The sequence below is a fragment of the Microcebus murinus genome, chromosome 4 (assembly GCF_040939455.1).
Source record: "Microcebus murinus isolate Inina chromosome 4, M.murinus_Inina_mat1.0, whole genome shotgun sequence".
In the NCBI taxonomy this organism is placed as follows: Eukaryota; Metazoa; Chordata; class Mammalia; order Primates; family Cheirogaleidae; genus Microcebus; species Microcebus murinus.
Genome location: NC_134107.1, coordinates 103,223,252 through 103,243,195, shown reverse-complemented (window position 1 = coordinate 103,243,195; position 19,944 = coordinate 103,223,252). Strand labels below are relative to the sequence as shown.

General features: G+C 52.2%; 1 protein-coding gene across 2 annotated transcripts; it reads left to right on the top strand.

Moving 5' to 3' along the window:
* The first annotated feature begins 5,667 nt into the window (after positions 1-5,667).
* On the top strand, positions 5,668-19,293 carry ROBO4 (roundabout guidance receptor 4). 2 transcript variants are annotated; one of them, XM_012752528.3, is made up of 18 exons: positions 5,668-5,823; positions 6,164-6,493; positions 6,737-6,894; positions 7,068-7,188; positions 7,478-7,605; positions 7,704-7,932; positions 8,192-8,304; positions 9,031-9,199; positions 9,350-9,535; positions 9,667-9,709; positions 11,643-11,779; positions 11,869-12,132; positions 16,025-16,132; positions 16,322-16,460; positions 16,600-16,836; positions 16,971-17,326; positions 18,266-18,472; positions 18,597-19,293. In XM_012752528.3, the coding sequence occupies exons 1-18, from the start codon at positions 5,754-5,756 to the stop codon at positions 18,617-18,619; spliced, it is 3,018 nt and encodes a 1,005-aa protein (XP_012607982.1). In that variant the 5' UTR covers positions 5,668-5,753; the 3' UTR covers positions 18,620-19,293. The 2 variants fall into 2 exon arrangements, with proteins under 2 accessions (XP_012607982.1, XP_012607979.1); XM_012752525.3 differs by having other exon boundaries at positions 9,031-9,535.
* The last annotated feature ends 651 nt before the right edge of the window (positions 19,294-19,944 follow it).

The following is a 19,944-nucleotide window of genomic DNA, read 5'->3' as shown; positions in this document are numbered from 1 at the left end:
GCGAGAAAAAGAAATAGCAATATAAAGATTGGAAATAAAAACCTAAACTGCCAATATACTTGGATTATATGATTTTCTACATAGAAAATTCAAAAGAATCTACAAACTATTAGACACACATCAGGGTACTTCAGTTCTTTATTGCCCTGTAACAAACCACCCAATATTGAATGACTTAAAACAATAATCATTTTATTTGCTCACAGTTCTCTGTGTCAGTGATTTGGGCTGGACTCAAGTAGGGAATTCATTTGCTGGTGCTGCCGGGGCTCACTTACATGACTATATCATCTAAGGCAGGCATCCTCAAACTACGGCCAGCGGGCCACTTGCGGGCCGCCTAGCACATTTATCCGGCCTTCCGGGTGTTTTTGCCACCTCTGCCTGTCCTGCTTAGCAGCCGACTTATCCCAAGCCCACAGGGCACACTCTCCAATGGTCTGAGGGACAGTGAACTGGCCCCCTGTTTAAAAAGTTTGAGAACCCCTGATCTAGGGACTTGAACTGGCGTTGGATGCCTAATATGGCCTCACTCATAGGTCTGGCAATTGAGGCTGGCTGCTGGCTGACAGGTTTGGGAGTCCACAGCTATAGTAGTTCATCTCTGCCCAGGGTAAACCATGCTTTTTCACATGGTGGTCTTAAACCACAGCGTTTCAGGTGAGCAAAAGCAGAAGCTACAAGGCCTTTTTAGGCTTAGACTTGGAAGTTCCACAACATCACTTCCACTATATTCTGTTCAAAGCAATTCACAACATCAGCTCAACTTCAAGGAATTGAGAAAGAGGTTTTCTTCTTGAGAGAGTGGAAACAAGCATTGCAAAGGGACAAATATGCAGGATGGTAGGGATTATTGCAGCTATCCTTGCAAATTAATCTGCAACACAAAGTTTAACAAGTTACCTAAGAATACATCTAACAAAATATGTGTAAGATCTATACGGAGCAAATTACAAAACTTTATTCAAAGACATTATATTAAATGTGGTATATGTGTACCATAGAGTACTACTCAGCCATTTAAAAAATGGTGAATTAATACCTCTTGTATTAACCTGAATGGAACTGGAGCCCATTCTTCTAAGTAAAGTATCACAAGAATGGAAAAACAAGCACCACATGTACTCACCATTAAATTGGTACTAATTGATCAACACTCATATGCTCACGTGGAAGTAACATTCATTGGGGATTGGGCAGGTGCAGGGGGAGAGGGGCTGAGTAAATTCACACCTATTGGGTACTGTGTGCACTATCTGGGGGATGGGCACAGTTGTAGCTTGACTCAGGTGGTGCAAAGGCAATTTATATGACCAAAGTGTTTGTACCCCCCTAATATTCTGAAATAAAATAATAAAAAAAATAAATAACACATTATATAAGACCTAAGTAAAGAGGTACACATGTTCAAGAATAAGAAGATGTAAAATGGTAGTTTTTCTATATATTCAATCAATTCCAATAAAAATTCCACAAGATTTTCAAGGACCTTAACAAGCAGAAGGCCTAAGAATAGCCAAGACACTCCTGAAAAAGAAAGGGGGAAGGAGAATCACCCTACTACAATGTAAAAACTTGATATAGTTGTAATTGAGACAGCGTGGTATACATGCAGGAATAAACAATCGGCTAATGAAAGAAGCTACATATGCATGAACATTTGATGTGTGAAGGAGGCATAGCAGGTCACTGGGACTAAGCAATAAATAGCCCAGGGATTACCATTTGGAAAAAAAGTGCATCCCTACTTCAAGCCATATCAAATAATCAGTTAGTGATAGTTCAAAGACTTAAATGTGAAACTTTTTAACTTTTAGAAGAAAATATGGGAGAATATATTTTTGGCTTTAGTGTAGAGTAGGTTTTCTTTAAAAATAGAAAGAATGCACTAAACATAAAAATAAAGATTAATAAATTTATTTAAGCATAAATTAACAAATTTTGTTATACTGTAAAGAAAGAAAACATAAGGCCAAAGTTGGGGGATTTTGCAATATCTCTAATCCACATAGAATTATTTTTCAGAATATATAAAAACTCTTAAAAGTTTTGAGAAAAAGACAAATAAATACAATTTAAAAGAAATAAAAATAGGCAAAAGGTAGAAATAGATATTTCCCAGAAGAAAAAACACAAATGGTGAGTAAATACTTGGAAAAAATACTTAGCTTTATTATTTTTTAACCAGGAAAATGCAAATTAAGACAACTATAAAATACCATGTTATATACTAGAAGTCCACCAATCATTCTGAGGCTATAGCTCAAGGACATTGGTACAACTGATTTGGAAAACAATCTGCCAATGTCATCTAAAGTTGAATATTTGTTTGTGTTAAGACCGAGAAATTCTACTTCTAGACTTATTCCCTAGAGAAACTCTTAAACACTTACATGAGGAGATGTATAAAGTATTAGAGCAACACTTTATCACAGAAGAAGGAAAAGAACCACTTGATACACTACAAGGAAATTGTCAAAGACACTCTTCTGCAAAGGATTATTGCATGTCCTTTCTTCCTGACAGCACTTGATTTAGAGTGAAGCCTTGCTTCCTTGGACCCTCCTCAAAATCACCCAGTCAAAGCTCAAATCCTATAATGGGTTCTTTCTAACATCGCTCTTACTGAGACACTCCATGGTTCCCCTTGGCGTGCACTCTCCCATGCTACAAGGAGTAATTAACCCAACTTTTTCAACAATAAGTGTGTTTCTGGTGGTCTTTGGCTGGAGAACATTGAGCAGACTCAAGCAGAGAGGAGGGAAAAAAGAAAGAACCAAGAAGGCAGAAGGGTGAGTTCTCAAGGCCAAACAGTGCCTAGGGGTGGTTGGGACTGGCTGTGGCTGGGTTGGTCAGGGAAAGGTGGATGCTATTCCCAAACATTCCAGGGACAACCAACACACATCCAGTGTTTCTGCAGCACTGCCATATCCACTGTTCATAAACCTCATGTGGACAAAAATGCATCAGGAAAGGGGGCTCAGATAGGTTATATGACTTACTCAAGGTCTCTCTGCCAATGAGAGGTAGAAGCAGGATGGCAACCTAAGTGCAACTGACTTCAATCCCACATGCCTTTGTCCCTCTTACTCCACCCACTTGGCCAGGAGGAGCCACTGGCTGCATCTTCAGAGAACACAGAACAGGAAGCCGGAGAAGCCAGGAGCCAAAGGTGAAAAGAAATTTCCTCTGGAGGGTGGTTCAGAAGGGTACCAGGTCCTTTTCCTCTCTTCCCTCTTATAAGCAACTAAGGAGGAGTTAAAAAACATGAACCCCTAGAACTAGGAGTGAAGAAAGGTGCTATTTAAACTGGTCACTCAGTATCATTGGTCACTGGGCCTGCACATCACCGGGGCCCCAGAGCAGAGCTTCCCTGAAATGACAACTGGAGGCGGCTCCCGTGGAGTCACATCGTCCCCGTGACTCATGCTGTTGGCTCTTCCTTACTTTGTGGAAATGAGACAATCAGGATGCTGCTGGGCCCGGTTGCTGGAAATGAGCACCGTGGTCTCTGGGAGCCACCCAGACAGGCCGCACTGCTGGGAAGTCCCCTGGGCCATCACCGCAGGGATCCTTGAGTGCCCTGGATGCTTGGACTGAGCCAGGAGAAGGAATCCTCACGTCCCACACGAACAGCTCCGGGTAGCTGGCCCCACCGACAGCCTGCAGCTCTTAGCGCCCGGCTCTCCAGAGCCTGGGAGTGGGGACAGGCTGTGCAGAAGTGGATCTCCAGGCCTGGGGCATGTGACCGTGGGGTAGGGGCTGTTCCTCAGGGTGCAGACGCCTCTGGGCTCTGTCCCTGAGGGACATACTGGCACCTCTCCTTGTGTCTAGCCCGTCTGTTCTCTCTCAGCTGAGGTCAGGGCTACTTGGTAGATGAGAATTCCTTTGAGATTTGCCGTGTTTTCTCCTGAGGGAAACTTACGCCATCTTTCTGGATTGTAGAGATTTGAGTAAAGTTGGCATTATAACATTAGCAGAGAATTTGGCTAGATGTAGAAGCAGAAGAAACTGAAGGAGGACTACCGACAGCAACATTCTTGGGGAGCCGGCGGCCGGGGGGTCAGACACTCTTGGAGACTGTACCTGGCAAATCCCAAGTTGGCCATGTACGCAGTAAACCCACCCTCCCACCACACCCTTTCCTGTCTCAGCCTTGGCTGGCTTCAGTGTCCGTGTGAAGATTCCCTTTATCACTCTGGCCCCACAGACCCTTGGCCCCACGGTCTCTACTTCACTCCACCTGCCACACATACACCCACGCTCAAGCCATGCCACCACCCTTACCTCCTCCACATCTGCAATCCCAAACTCTGTTCCCTGACCCCCAGTCCTATCTTTCCAACTCTGTCACTCTATTATTTTCACTCTGTCTATTCTTTACCTGAGGAAACCCCCTAGTTTCTAGAGACTCTGGTGTTCTCTTGCTCTGATTCTGTCTTAGTCTTGGTGTGGGTTTGAGGGAAAGAGGAGGAGGACAGGAGGAGGCTTCCACCTGATAGGCTGTCAGGGCTGCGGTTGGCCCTGCAACCCATCTGGGAGGGGGGAGGAAGGGAGGGCGTCAGCTGGGGTCCGGGCTCTGCAGAGAATGGGCCTGGAACAATTGGGAACAAAGGCTGGATACTCTTCCGCTCAGCCCCACAGCCTGGCCTTGGCCTTCCGGGAACAGCTTCAGGAAATGGCTGAGATTCCAGATTTGGAAGGAAGAGACCTGTAAACTGGAGCTGGGCTCTGAGAGGGGAGAGCAGCCTCCCTCTAGGTTGGGGGTGGGTGGCGGGGGCAGCTGACATTACAGCCTCAGAAGCTGCAAGTCCTGCCTGCTATAGACACAGACGCAGGGTCTCAGGACTGGAAAGACTCTTCAAAGATCATTTGCTCCAACCACATTTCCAGGGCCTGGAAGATATCCCTGCCGAGGATGCTCGAATAGTTTCAGTGATGGGATGTGCATAAGAATAAGTAAAAAATTCTGACTAACCTTTACTGAGCACTTATAGTGTGTCGGGCACTTCATGTACTAAGTGGTTTCATCAGTACTGTAGCTCTCAAGCTAGGAGCTACTATTATCATTCCCATTTTACACATAAAGAAACTGACTTACAGGGTTAGCTAAGGCCTCCACCAAGCTATTTCATCCATCTCTGAGCTGAATATGGACATGCTCTGTGGGAATCTGCCAGCTTGGCCCAGAGGCTGAGTACCTCTTACCTTCTGCCCTACCGCCCCCCTGCCCTAGGTGTCCCTGGGGAAGGGGACTGTGGGATGACAGCCCAGCCCTGCTCCCCACCCCCCCCCACTCAGCTTCTCCATGCTGTGCCCCAAGACTCTGCCTCTGGTTTCCAGCCCACTCTAGCAGGTGCCACCTGGAAGCAAAGGGATAGGGTTGGGGCTCAAGGATAAGATTTAAATAGATTTTTAGGGCTGAAGCTTTAAGGCTGTGGTTGGAGTTATGCTTAATGTGAGGACTCCCTTTAAGAAGTTCCGGACGTGAACCCCAGGGCTGAAGTTAGGGCTGGGGAGATGGCTTAAGGGTCGAGGTCAGAGAGTTTCTCGCCTCTGGTCTCCTCCCAGTTCTCCAGGCCACTAAGGGCCAGGCAGGAAGCATCGGTTTCCTCAAAGCCGCTTCCCTCCTGGGGCAGTCTCCGTCACAAACAACCACCGCCACCCCACCCCGCCCCTCCTTCCCTCTCAGCTGTGAGATCAGAGCAGTAGGACAAAGTGCCCGGGACAAGGACAGAGGCCTGAGAGCCGCCATGGGCTCTGGAGGAGTCAGTCTCCCAGGGCCCGGGTGGCCCCTGCCCCTCCTGCTCCTGCTCGTCACAGGTGAGTGTGGCTCCCTCCTCCCGGCCTATGCTCCCTCCATTCTAGGCCGGGTCAGGGCAGCAGAGGGCCACTGGCTCCTTTGCTTGCCTTTTTCAGTGGGGGTACCAGAGATGATGAAGGTGATGATGATGATGACTATGTGTGTGCGTGTGCATGACACAGCCGTGGCCTGGATGCCATGCACGTTGGCCCCCTCCCCTGCCACTCCCTGCTAGCTTGTTATCTGACCTTCTCGAGCACAGGCCGCCAGGCAAACCTGCACACAACAGCAGACAGATGAGGCGAGGGCGGGGATTTGGCCAGTGTAGGTGGTCAGACCTGGCTCTGCTCCCTTTCCCAGGAGGCATGGCTCAGGACTCCCCGCCCCAGATCCTAGTCCACCCCCAGGACCAGCTGCTCCAGGGCCCTGGCCCCGCCAGGATGAACTGCCGAGCCTCCGGCCAGCCGCCTCCCACCATCCGCTGGCTGCTGAATGGACAGCCCCTGAGCATGGTGCCCCCAGACCTACACCACCTCCTGCCTGATGGAACCCTCCTGCTGCTGCGGCCTCCTGCCCAGGGACATGCCCACGATGACCAAGCCCGATCCACAGACCTAGGCGTCTACACCTGTGAGGCCAGCAACCGCCTGGGCACAGCAGTCAGCCGAGGTGCCCGGCTGTCTGTGGCCGGTGAGCCTGGGAAGAGGCCCAGGACGGGGCACACCTGGGCTGAGATGTTGCCCAGAGCCGAGGGAAGTTCAGCGATGTCTGTGAGCAGGCCGAGGCCTGGGCTGGACACTCGGGAAGGAGAGCTGGGCTGGGGCCGGCCTGGGAGGTGGGCGGAGCAGAATGGGGCAAGTGTGGTAGGGGAGGAGAGGGGAGGGCAAGGGAGGCTGTGCCTTGCTCCCTGTTGACCCTCCGTCCTCCCAACAGTCCTCCGGGAGGATTTCCAGATCCAGCCTCGGGACACAGTGGCTGTGGAGGGCGAGCAGGTGGTTCTGGAATGTGGGCCGCCCTGGGGCCACCCAGAGCCCACGGTTTCATGGTGGAAAGATGGGAAACCCCTGGCCCTCCAGCCAGGGCGGCACATGGTGAGTGTACCCCCCCCTGCCCACGACTGGGCACACCTGAGGGACCGGCCTGCTCTCTAACCCTGTGGCCCCGACAGAATTTGAGCAAGGGAGGGCAGTGTGGCCTCAAGCTTCCCTCCAGCCTCTGAGACCCTCCGCACGTGGGAGACTTCACAGTGCCCCTGCCTTGACAGGTGTCCAAGGGTTCCCTGCTGATGACGAGAGCAGAGAAGAGTGACGCAGGGACCTATATGTGTGTGGCCACCAACAACGCAGGGCAGCGGGAGAGCAGAGCCGCCAGGGTGTCTGTGCAGGGTAAGGCAGGGGGTCAGCTGAAGTCCGGGCTGGCTGGGGGACTCCAGTGAGCTGGGGTGGCGTGCTCTGGTCTAGGCTGGGGTTAGGGTGTGTGGGGTTCAGTGTGGGGACAAGGGTCAGAGTGGTGGGGGTCCTCACATAGGAGAGGTTCCCCCTGCTAGAGTGGAAACAGGAGTGCCACACTTGGGGACTCCGGGAGTTTGGCTTCCTCCGTGGCTGGGGGATGTTCCACACCCCAGTTCCTTCACTCCGGCCTGTAGGCCACAGCCCAGCCCCATGCTCCCCGCAGAGCCCCGGGACTTCAAGGAGCCTCTGGAGCTTCTGGCCGTGCGCATTCAGCTGGAAAACGTGACACTGCTGCAGCCGAACCCCGCAAAGGGCCCCAAGCCTGGGCCTGCCGTGTGGCTCAGCTGGAAGGTGAGGCCAGAGCCTAAGGGTGAGAGCTGTCCAGAGCTCAGGACAGGGCTGGCCGTGAGCTCCCTGGCTCCTCACCCTTCCGCCCGCCTCCTCCCCAGGTGAGTGGCCCCGCTGCACCTGCTCAGTCCTACACGGCCTTGTTCAGGACGCAGACTGCCCCAGGAGGCCAGGCAGCTCCGTGGGCAGAGGCGCTGCTGGCCGGCTGGCAGAGCGCAGAGCTTGGGGGCCTCCACTGGGGCCAAGACTATGAGTTCAAAGTGAGACCATCCTCCGGCCGGGCTCGGGGCCCCGACAGCAACGTGCTGCTCCTGAGGCTGCCAGAACAAGGTCAGGGACTGATCCCTCCAGAACCCAACATTATCCCCTCTGGCTCCTTCTTGTTTGGGTCCCCTGGACTGTCCCACTCCAGTCTGGAGGGATGGCGGGTTCTGCTCCTGGACTCACCTCTGCCCTGGCCAGACAAGGAGAGCTTCGAGAAGCTTGTATTCTCCTCAGTGGGGCTCTGGCTCTGTGTCCCCCATTCTAAATCTCTCCCCTAGACTCCTCTTCCTCAGCACCCCTTACCGCCTCTCTTCCTCCCCTCCAGTGCCCAGTGCCCCACCCCAGGAGGTGACCCTAAAACCTGGCAATGGCAGTGTTCTTGTGAGCTGGGTTCCACCACCTGCTGAAAACCACAACGGCATCATCCGTGGCTACCAGGTACCCCCCACAAGCTGCCACAGCCCTTCCTGGGGGTACCAGGGCATCTATTTCACCTGGAGTCCTGCAGACCCTTGCTCTGGGCACTGAGAAACAGTACCCGTGTGGAGAAGCAAAGGAAACTTACTTTTGTTGAGCAAGGACCTACTGTCTGCCAGACCTTGCCAAGCACTTTGCCTCCACGATCTCACTTCACCTCACACACAGTCTACCCTAGGATATTATCCCCAATTTACAGACGTGGAAGGTGAGGCTAAGGTAACAGGTGAAAGAAACAGAACAGGAATCACATCAGGTTGTATCTGACTCTAAACGTCTAAGACAGTGGCGCTCTAAAAGTGGCTCCTGGACCAGCAACATCAGCCTCACCTGGGAACTCGTTAGGAAAGCCCGTCCCCAGGCCTTTCACCGGCCTGCTCAATCAGAAACTCCCGCAGGCTGTAATTTAGCAAGCCTTCCAGGTGATTCTGGAGCACACTGAGTTTGAGAACCACTGGTTTTAGGCATATTTTCACAGGTTGCTTTTGTCCTTCTTCTGTTGGTTTCGAGAGAAGTCTCTCTCACTTTGTAGAGGAGAGGGGACTAGGAAGTGTGGGTGCATGTTGGGGGGCTCCCCAGGTGGATGGCAGGGCAGGCCGACCACGTGCCTGGAGTCCAACCTGCAGATGGCGGGTGCGGCTGTTGGGACGGTGTCCGGGTGGCTGCTCACCTTTGCTTGTGCCTCAGGTCTGGAGCCTGGGCAACACCTCACTGCCCCCAGCCAACTGGACTGTAGTGGGAGAGCAGACCCAGCTGGAGATCGCCACCCGAATGCCAGGCTCCTACTGCGTGCAAGTGGCTGCGGTCACTGGCGCTGGGGCTGGGGAGCCCAGTAGCCCTGTGTGCCTCCTTTTAGGTGAGAGCAGTGCCCATGGGCCCCAGCCATACCCTGCACCCCCGTTCCCACCTTTCCCTCCTCCTGCCTCACACTTCCAGCTTCTCCCTCTTGTCTGCTGGACCCTCACGCCTCGCCTGCCCCTCTGCCTGAGCTCTGCACCCCATACAGAGCAGGCCATGGAGCGAGCTGCCAGAGAACCCCTTGAGCATGGCCCCTGGATCCTGGAGCAGCTGAGGGCCACCTTGAGGCGGCCAGAGGTCATTGCCAGTGGCGGCATTGTTCTCTGGCTGCTGCTGCTGGGCATCGCTGTGTGTATCCACCGCCGGCGCCGAGCTGGGGTGCACCTGGGCCCAGGTGAGAGTTGAGGGAGACACTAAGGTGGTTAGCCTTCCCCTGGGTTCGGCCATAACAACACTGCAGGGGCTTTAGATCTCTGGCCAGGTGATGGAGCCTCTGGATTTACCCCTCCTCCTGCCTTCCTCCAGGTCTGTACAGGTATACCAGCGAGGATGCCATCCTAAAACACAGGTGAGAGATGAAAGTGGCTTGAGATGGGGGGGACGGGGAGGCCAAGGGACAGTGGGGCTAGGACAGAGTATTGAATGGGGTACTAACCTGTCCGCTAGTCAGTTTGAGACCCTAGTACCTGAATCTCTCCTGAACTCCAAGTGAGAGTTCATTTCTTTTTCATTAATGTTTCTATCACACCATTTGAGAGGTGAGTAAACTGAGACTCATAAAACGAGTGACTTTGCTCAAGGCTGCACAACTAGGAGCTGGTCTCCTGAATCCCTAACCCAGTGATTTTGTCACCCTCCTGTTATTAACACACACCACATGTTTCTGCTTTCTTACTCTGCTGGGGGAGAATAGCCAGCATGGCCAGCTCTGGTGTCTGATGTTCTCTGCAGGCCCGTTGTCTGCTGAGCAGAGCCTCTGCATTCAGTCCGTCCCTGCTGAGCTCTTTCCTGCGCCGCAATCCACCCCCAGCTCCAGCAGAGGGCGTCCCGCCCCTACATCATGGATTTTTACTCTTCGTTCTTGAAACCAGGGCCAGACTGTAGGCACTTCTGCTCCAAGTGTGTTTGGCTGCCAGAGCAAGCCTGTGGTTGTCAGACAAGACACTAAGAACATCCTTTTTGCTCCTATTGGCTGAGTTTTACACCAAGTAACCATTTTATCTCTCTGTTTTGCCTCCTTGGCTCTTTATCGTGTTAGATTTCCTCTGGGAGGCTTCACACCCCGGGTCTGTATCTAACAACACAAGTTATCAAGCACCTACTGTGTGCCAGATACATCCAGGCCTGGGGCTGCCATTTTGCCGTCAGATTCTCAGCTCAGAACATGATTCCAAGTTGGCTGGTGGTGTGTGCCGGAGTTTTTCTGTGCTCACTGGCTTCTCTCTTCTTGTACTTCCTGGGCTTTTTCCGCTCTGCCCTGAACTTTCTCTGTCTCTCCTGGGACCTTCTCTCTTGCACTTGAGGGAGATGCTGTTCTGATGATTTATTTCGTTTGTTCACTCCTTTGGCATAGTCTCCATGTGCCAGGAATGCTCAGCCTAGGCAGACACAGGCATGAGAGCATTTGAGTGCAACGGCGTGGGCAGTGCAGAAGCACATACAGGACACGTGGAGCGGGGCAGGGCAGGGAAACGCAGGACAAAGAAGATTCTGCATTTACGCTGAAGTGAGAAGGGGAAGGGCAGAGGGAACAGCAAGTAATAGCCTGCTGCCTCCACAGGCAAAGACAAGCCATTCGTTCTCGCTGAGGCACAGAACGTGAGGTGGATCCGAGCAAAGGATAAAGTTAGGGAACTGGAGGCCGGACCGAGGAGGGCTCACCCACCCTGTTACCCATGCTGGGCACCTGGGCTCTATCTTGGCAAATGGGGAGCCACTGAAGGTTTTAAGCAGAGAAGTGCCTGTTCTTAAAGGATCGCTCAGGCAGCTGGAGGCCAACATCCATGCAGCAAGCTCCTGCTCTGCCGACTGAGCGATCTCACATTTCCTCATTTAAACTCACAGCAACAGCCTTGAGTGTAGAAGGCCTTACTGTTGCCATTTTACAGATGAGGAAACTAGGGCTCAGAGAAGCTAATGCATTTATATATTTACCTAGGGTTGCACAGCTAACACTGGCAGATAGGGATTTTCAAACCAGATTTGTCTGGCTCTAGATCTTCTATCCTTTTCATCTCAGCATACATAGTTGTCTCTTGTTAATAGCTCCTGGCTCTGGGCAACTTGGATTTCCCTTGATTCCAGGATAGAAAGGAGCGCTGAGTCTGGGACACCAGGTTGGAGATCTTAAGGAATCTGTGAAGGGCTGCAAAGTAGTAGTAAAGATAAAGCCATCGTCTCCTCAACCCCTTCTGCTACCATCGGAGCTGGAGGTCTTGACCAACTAGGTTCTCACTTCCCCCTGTTTTTCCCCACCGCACCCCCACCCTCCAATGCCCCAGGATGGATCACAGTGACTCCCCCTGGCTGGCGGATACTTGGCGCTCCACTTCTGGCTCCCGGGACCTGAGCAGCAGCAGCAGCCTCAGCAGTCGGCTGGGAGTGGATCCCCGGGACCCCCTAGACAGTCGTCGCTCCTGTGAGCATGCCCAGTGGGGGCACAGGCCTGGCGGGGATGGGGGGGCAGGAATGTGCTCACCGTAATTCCTCCTGTCGTTTTGATCGTAGTGATCTCCTGGGACCCCCGAAGCCCCGGTGTGCCCCTGCTTCCAGACACCAGCACTTTTTATGGCTCCCTCATCTCTGAGCTGCCCTCCAGCACCCCAGCCCGGCCGAGCCCCCAGGCCCCAGCTGTCAGGCACCTCCCGCCCCAGCTGGCCCGGCTCTCCAGCCCCTGGGCCAGCTCAGACAGCCTCTGCAGCCACAGGGCACTCTCTTCTCCACGCTTGTCTCTGGCCCCTGCTGAGGTTTGGAAGGCCAAAAGGAAGCAGGGTAAGGATGGGAAGGCTAGGCAGAGCCTGAGCTGGAAGTAGGAGAGCTGGCGAGTGGTTGTCTAAAGAAAGTGCTGACTAGCATACAAGTTATGCTAGAGCCTGGCAGAATGTGACCAGCACTAGCACAAAGCCTCCGGCTCCTATGAACTTGTCTCCTTGGGCGCTACGTACAGGCGTGCTTGGGCACCGGCTCCTTTCTGGACTGATTTCTCTCCTGTCTTCCAGTTGTCTGCTCTTACTTTATGGAGAGAAATAATTATAGTCTCCATTTCTTGAGCAACTACTATACGCTAGGTGCTTTACCTATATTTGTTATTCACTTAATCTAGGTATTATTTTTCTAATTGTACAGAGAAGAAAGAGGGTCAGAATGATTGGGTAACTTGTTCAAAATTGCACAGGCACTAAGCCACAGAACTCAAGTTTGAAATCAGGATGGTCTGCCTCCTAAGGCTACTCTGAATCTCTCAGCTCCCTAGGGAAATCCTATTCTCTCGCTATTTCCTCCCATTCTGACCTGCAGAAGGCTGACCTGCACCCTACCTCCTGTCTTCATGAGTCTTCTGTGCTGATTAGTAAGACTTAACAAATGTTCTACAGCCAACTCTTTTTTTTTTAAGTGGATACAATCCAACTTTTATTAAGCAAAGATGGATTAAGAGTAAGAGCTTGTTCATTACCCAGAATTTTATGACTCTAAATGTTAGCAAAGCTGGCATTCTTACCAGCTTTGCTTCAGAGCTATTGCATTATAAATCCTTGGTGATAATGAAACGCCAGCTAAAAAGAGGTTGAATAAGTCTCATTTTAAAAACAGCTTTTGCATGGAGAACTGCACTGACTTTAACAGATTGTACAGCCTCTCTTAGAACATTAATACTATGAGGGAAAGGTGAGTGGTTTTCTAAAGTCAGTTCTTAAGAAGGGTTCCAATTCTGAGATGAGGCTTCCTAACCTGTGGTTTAGGTCCTCAGTTCACCCCCTGTTTCTCCTTACCCCATCCCCATCTCACCACTGCCCCAAGTTAGAGCAATTGCAGTGACTCTTCTTGGCTGCTGGACACATGATGTTCCACCTCTGGCTCCCAGGACCTTGGAAGCAGCAACAAGATCATTTCTATGATTTTGTCCAGAGCCATGGAGTTGATTCTTCTGCTGTCACCTCATCCAAAGACAGATGTTTCTGACTTTTCTAAAACTGTCAGGCTCTTTCAGTGCCAACACTCCCCTTGACCTGCTTGTTCCTTTTTCTTATTATTTGACCTTAGTTGGGGTTTTTCTCCACCACCGATATGCTCACAACTACACTCTCCCATCTCTCATCCATTATATCAGGTTCTTAGTTCTGCTCACTTTGCCAGATATATGCACTGAATATCCTCATTCATTTATTATTTCATTCAAACAAATATTTAGTACAATTCATCTATGCCAAATGAGATTTGACCTTTCACCTTGATAACATTTTTATTGTATAGTTTCTTTCTCTTCTTTTCTTTTCTTTTCTTTTCTTTTCTTTTCTTTTCTTTTCTTTTCTTTTCTTTTCTTTCTTTTCTTTTCTTTTCTTTTCTTTTCTTTTCTTTTCTTTTCTTTTCTTTTCTTTTCTTTTCTTTTCTTTCATCTGGCTCTGTTGCCTAGGCTGGAGTGCAGTGGCATCATCATAGCTCACTGTAACCTCAAACTCCCGGGCTCAAATAATCCTCCTGCCTCAGCCTCTGGAGTAGCTGGGGCTACAGGCATGCACCACCATGCCCAGCTAATTTTTCTATTTTTGTAGCAACTCGGTCTCACTATGTTGCTCAGGCTGGTCTCGAACTCCTGGCCTCAAGGGATGCTCCTGCCTTGGCCTCCCAAAGTGCTGGGAGACAGGCGTGAACTACCATTCCTGGCCTAGTTTATTCACATAGCATTGAAACTAAAGTCCAAGTACTCTAAGCAAGAATCTTTTTGTTACCAGGGTCCCTTAGAGAAAATGAAATGGGCTGGGATAAATATGGCCTTTTCCAAGCCTGGCTTTTTCCCTTCCCTTCCCACTCAAACCAACCAACTAACTTGTGCTCACATCTCTGAGCTTAATTAAGAAGCTAGGCACTAGTCAATACAAAGCTTGATGATAGTAGAGTTGGAGCACCAACCTGGAAGTTGGCCCCAGGTTTCTGTAGGTCATATGAAAATTAAGGGAAATGAATAAAAACCAACCCAGCCAAAGTACAAAAGGAAACTGTAATGAAAGAAGTCTAGACATTGGGTGGGTTTTCATCCCAGTGGATCAGAAGGTCTGGCCACTGGTACCTGGATTCTTAGGGACCAGGTGGGGTCTTGGTCAGTGCCAAAGCCTTGATCTCTTCCCTGCTCTGAAGCTGCCTATAGTGGCTTCCAGATCTTGAGGTCAGACTGACCAGATAGCTCTACCAACAAGGGAGACCCTTTCCTGGCTGGGCTTCTAATCATATGACGCTAATCTCAAGACCATTTATTTTCTCCTTTGTTGGATGTTCTCCTGGTTCCTGATCCTGGGAGAATCTCTTCCCTCTATTACCCTGTTCCTGTCTGGTTTAAATTTTGATCCCTTTGAGTTCTAGACTGACAAAGAAGCATGCTCACAGGTCATTGCCCATGGCTCCGGCTGTCCTTTTGGTTTCCTCAGCTTCTCTGTTGTTGAAGTTCGCTCAGAGCCCTGTCTCTTCCCTGCCCATGCGGGCAAGACTGTAGCTGCCGTCTCATAAGTGACTGCTGTCACCTTGCATTTACGTCACATCTCTGATATCACCCATGCATTCACTTGTTCGTTCAACATATATTATTGAATATCTATGGGCAGGGCATTGCCTCCTGGGTGACACCAATATGTTTTCCTGTTCTGGAGCTCCTCTTCCTGCCATCTGACTCCCTCCTATCACAGCAGTATTGTCTGGGGCTTCTTGTTTTTGTCTCACCCACTCAGCTCAACCTGACAGTCCAACCCATCTCCCAAGTGAGGGACAGTCAGGTTTCCCAGGGCTGGAATCACATGAGATATTTGCAATGTGAGAAACAGAAATTAATAGATTGTCTCCAAGAAAAGGAGGAGTATTTGTCTTTGCAGAGCCAAAATTCATGAGGAGAGTAGCGATGCGAGGGTGTAGAGACCAGGAAGATTGGAATGAATACAGTCAAGGAAAAGAAAGATGTTTTTTAAAGTATCCATTAGGCACCAGGACTTTTGAAATCTGTTTTTATTTATTTGATTGCCAAAACCATCATTTGAAGTGGTTATTTAAAAAGGAACTGATGGCCGGGCGCTGTGGCTCACGCCTGTAATCCTAGCTCTTGGGAGGCCGAGGCGGGCGGATTGCTCAAGGTCAGGAGTTCAAAACCAGCCTGAGCAAGAGCGAGACCCCGTCTCTACTATAAATAGAAAGAAATTAATTGGCCAACTGATATATATATATAAAAAATTAGCCGGGCATGGTGGCGCATGCCTGTAGTCCCAGCTACCCGGGAGGCTGAGGCAGAAGGATCACTCGAGCCCAGGAGTTTGAGGTTGCTGTGAGCTAGGCTGATGCCACGGCACTCACTCTAGCCTGGACAACAAAGCGAGACTCTGTCTCAAAAAAAATAAATAAATAAAAATAAAAAAGGAACTGAGGCTCAGAAAGGTCACTGGGCTCCCTGAAGTCACATAGCTGAGCCGGGCTATGAGGGTGGCCTTCCAACCACAAGCCTGGTGCACTTCGCGCCCTGTTATGGCTGCTGGTTGCAGATGGGGTTGGGAGATAGAGGGGATTGTGTGAGAGTCTTCCGTCTTTTCTCTGTGTTGAGGGCCATGCAGGCTGAATTGAATCACAGGCTGAGGGTGGAGCCTGCAGCTGGGTCTGAAAGGCCCCCAACCACTGACTCTGTGCTTTGCAGAGCTGCACCAAGTCAACAGCTCCCCACTGCTCAGGGCCGGCCGCCCCATGGAGCTCCGGGCCTGGGAGTTGGGAAACAGAGGCTCCAAGAACCTTTCCCAAAGCCCAGGTGAGGGGGTGGTCCCTGAGAGAGAAGTTGGGGTGAGGCAGGGTGTGGAGGACCCTCTGGCAGGCTTCTCCTCCTGTCCCTGGGTAGGCTGGGTGGGTGAGGTGGGAGGATGGGAAGCCGAGGGGTCTGGGTGGGCTCTGGAGCTGATGGGGAGGCTCCCGTTCTCATGCCCAGGCCGCTGCTCCCCAGGCGCTGTGCCCCGAGCTCTGGTTGCCTGGCGGGCCCTGGGACCGCAGCTCCGTAGGTCCTCGAATGAGCTGGTTACTCGCCCTCTCCCTCCAGCGCCCCTCTCTCCTCATGGAAGCCCCACGCAGAGTCAGCAGACCCAGTAAGAGGGCACAGGCTCAGGAGGCGGACCAGGAGGTTGGGGTTGGGGTGTGGCTGGGATTGGATGGGCTGGGGAGGGCTGGCCAAGGACTTGAAGAGCAGCACTGACTATCCTGCTATCACTCTCTGCCCCCAATCAGGCACCTGGTGGCGCCCCAAGCTCCAACCTCTGTCCCTCTGCCAGCAGCCCCTGTCCCCACCCTTAGCCCCAGCGGCACCTCCAGCCCCCAGGCCTCTTCCCTCTCTGGCCCCAGCCCAGCTTCCAGCCGCCTGTCCAGCTCTTCACTGTCCTCCCTGGGGGAGGATCAGGACAGTGTGCTGACCCCTGAAGAGGTGGCCCTGTGCCTGGAGCTGAGTGAGGGTGAGGAGACGCCCAGGTGAGTAGCCCGAGAGGTAACCCCAGGTGAGCAGCTGCAGGAGTATGCTGATCTCTCCCCCATCACAGCATTTCTGCTGCCGCACCACCCTACCCACCCTGACTGTTGCTGCCTTCCTTTTCGCCTCTTCCTAGGAACAGCGTCTCTCCTGCACCAAGGGCTCCTTCACCCCCCACCACCTATGGGTACATCAGCGTCCCAACAGCCTCAGAGCTAGCAGACATGGGCAGGACGGGCACAGAGGTGGGGTCCGGAGTGGGGAGCCTGTTCCCACCTCGGCTCTGCCCCACCCCCACCCCCAGCGAGGGCTCCTTGGCCAACGGTTGGGGCTCAGCCTCGGAGGACAATGCCCCCAGCGCCAGAGCCAGCCTGGTCAGCTCCTCCGACGGCTCCTTCCTTGCCGATGCCCACTTTGCCCATGCCCTGGCTGTGGCTGTGGATAGCTTCGGTTTCGGTCTGGAGCCCAGGGAGGCAGACTGCGTCTTCACGGGTATGTGAGATCACCCCACTTTATTCCTCACTTTCACCCCTTAGAGGGTCACAACTACTGTAAGGCTCCCCTTGTTCCCAAGCAAGAGGCAAGGCTTCCCACCCATCATCGTCACTTCATCATTATTGTTAAAACTTTGTATTGAATGACTAGTATGTCCCAGGTACCAGAATTAGCATTTTATATACATTTAATATTAACAACTCTATGAGGAATATTCTTTATTCCTTTTTTCCAAATGAGGAAACTATAAGTGAGATAGGTTTATTAACTTGCCTAAGGTCACCCACAGAACAAGGACAAACTGTCCAATTCTAAAGGCTCAAGGCAGCCAACTGCAGGCCCATTCCCCTGCCTCCAGGATTCTCCTGTTGCCCAGATATTGGTCTCCAGGAAAGGCTGCTCCAGCCTCTTCCGACTCTTCCTCCCGCCCTGTCCATGGCAGGACCGAGGAGCCACTGGGCTCACCCTGCCGCATCCAGCGGAGTGAGACCATTGTCTCCATGTCAGCAGACGGTAGTAGGTCAGGGCTCCCTTCCCCACACGCCCCGGCAGATCCCCCACGCCCATCTCACTAACTCTAACTCTAACCTCTGCCTCCAAGAACAACCAGGCTTGAGGCTGATGGTGCATGGGAGGGCAAGGATTATCCAGGACAGTCGTGCCCATCATGGAGGGAGAAGAAAGATGGCAGGGAAAGGGAGAGTCAAGAGAGGGTACAGACATAGAGCCAGAGCTGGGCAGGGAGGAAACAGTTCAAGCTCTTCTCTCTAAGGAAACCGATGAATTGGGCCCCTGGGATGTGGCCACTGAGTTGGGGCTAGGTTATATTTGGGGCTGGGTATATGCCCTTAACTTGTCCTAAACTTTCAGCCCTAAACTAGTCCCTAGAGGCTGAAGGTCAACCCCCATCATAGACACCTCTGCCCTCCCTGACAGATGCCTCATCACCTCCCTCCCCGAGGGACGACCTCTTCCTGACCCCCACCCTATCCCTGCCCCTGTGGGAGTGGAGGCCAGACTGGTTGGAGGACATGGAGCCCAACCACACCCAGCGGCTGGGCAGGGGGCTGCCTCCCTGGCCCCCTGACTCTCGGATCTCTTCCCAGAGCAGTCGGCTCAGCTGTCCTGTGCCCAAGGCTGGTGGTGAGTGTCTGTCTGCCTGGCTAACGTGGCCACCTGGACCAGAGGGGCTCTGGGGAGCAGCCCAGAGGAAGCCGGGCCTGGCAGGAGAGCTAAGGAGTGGGAAGATAACGCCACTCTCCTTCAGCTTCTCCCATAGATTCCTCATGAACTGTGCGCCTGAGACTGCCGAGAAGAGAATCAGAACCACCTCTCCTGTCCGCCCACAAGGCCTGGGCTGTGGCATGTGGGTCTTGGCCTACACTTCTCTGCAGTTGGGGTCCACCTTCCCTGACCTTCAGGAGAGTTCTCCTCCCAGGATTGTGAGAACAAATGAAAGCAAAACAAAATATGAGCAAAGCAGACCTGGAGCTCTCAGGGAGCAAAACGTCACACCCACCTGACTCCTAGACGTTGCTTTCTCCTCTGTCCACCCACTCCCACAACCAGGTCACTGTGGCTGAAGGAGCAGCCTGTCTCCTGCTCTCCTCACCCACTTGGATCGGGGAGGTGGGGGAGCCAGAGGTGTCTTCGTGGAGGACGACAGCGACTGGTGGGAGAGGGCTGTGGAGGAAGGAACTTCTCGGAGTCTCCTCCCAGCCTTACCTGGCCTCTCCTCTAGAGGCAAGCTCGACTCTCCCCAACCGCAACGTGCAAAGGAAATATGGAGGAATGCCACCGAGGCAGTGAGGCCCTACCTCGTGCCAAGGCAAAAGGTGCAAGGCTCGGTCTAGGGAGGAAGCTGGAGGAAGGGAAGTGTGAGAATGTGAGACAAAAGCACCCTCCTCATACCCTTGTCACTATGAGCATGAGAAATTCGATACCATTAAACTGTAAGGACTTGAGTGCTTCGAGATCATTCCCTGGGCACCATTTTGGGGAGGACGCCTGGAGACAGAGCAAGAGCTACCTGAGTTAGGAAGGGATCAGCATTCATGGACACTCAGGGAGTGTCACTCATTTCTGTTCTGCAGGTGAAGGGAGGATGCTGTTCACCCACTAGGTGTTAAGCAGAATGGAGGAGAGGGAGAGGTGGGTTTCAGGGTCTGCTGGTCCTGCCAGCATATCCTGAGAAGACAGCTGCTCTCAGCTATCCCAGATGGTTTCTTAATATAGACAAAGCAGTTAAATTCCACAAAAGGTAGAGCCACCTGCAATGGTTGGCTAGGGAACACCCTTCAAACAAAACAGCAGAACGGAGGGATGGGACCTTGCAGCAGGACTTCCAGGGCCTGAGCCACAGAACGCCATGGAGGGCGGGCAGGTCTGTGTCTTCCTTATTGGCGGGAAAGGGCAGAGGGAATCCACAAGTCAGACAAGTTTGGGGTGGGGGTAGTTTGCTACAGAGCGTGACAAGGCCACAGGGAGATACCTTTAGGGAGGGCCGGTTCAGAAGCAGCCCTCCAAACCCAGCAGAACCCAGCCGCTCTTCCCGGAGGCCCCTTAAGGTTCAGAGGCTGAGCTGGGGGGACCGGGAGCTGGGTGCTTCCTGAGCC

Coding starts and splice junctions, on each gene's coding strand:
- ROBO4 (XM_012752525.3), top strand. CDS start 5,754: ATGGGCTCTGGAGGAGTCAGTCTCCCAGGGCCCGGGTGGCCCCTGCCC. Junction 8,305..9,030: donor GCATCATCCGTGGCTACCAG/GTACCCCCCACA, acceptor CTTGTGCCTCAG/GTCTGGAGCCTGGGCAACAC. Junction 12,133..16,024: donor GAAGGCCAAAAGGAAGCAGG/GTAAGGATGGGA, acceptor TGTGCTTTGCAG/AGCTGCACCAAGTCAACAGC.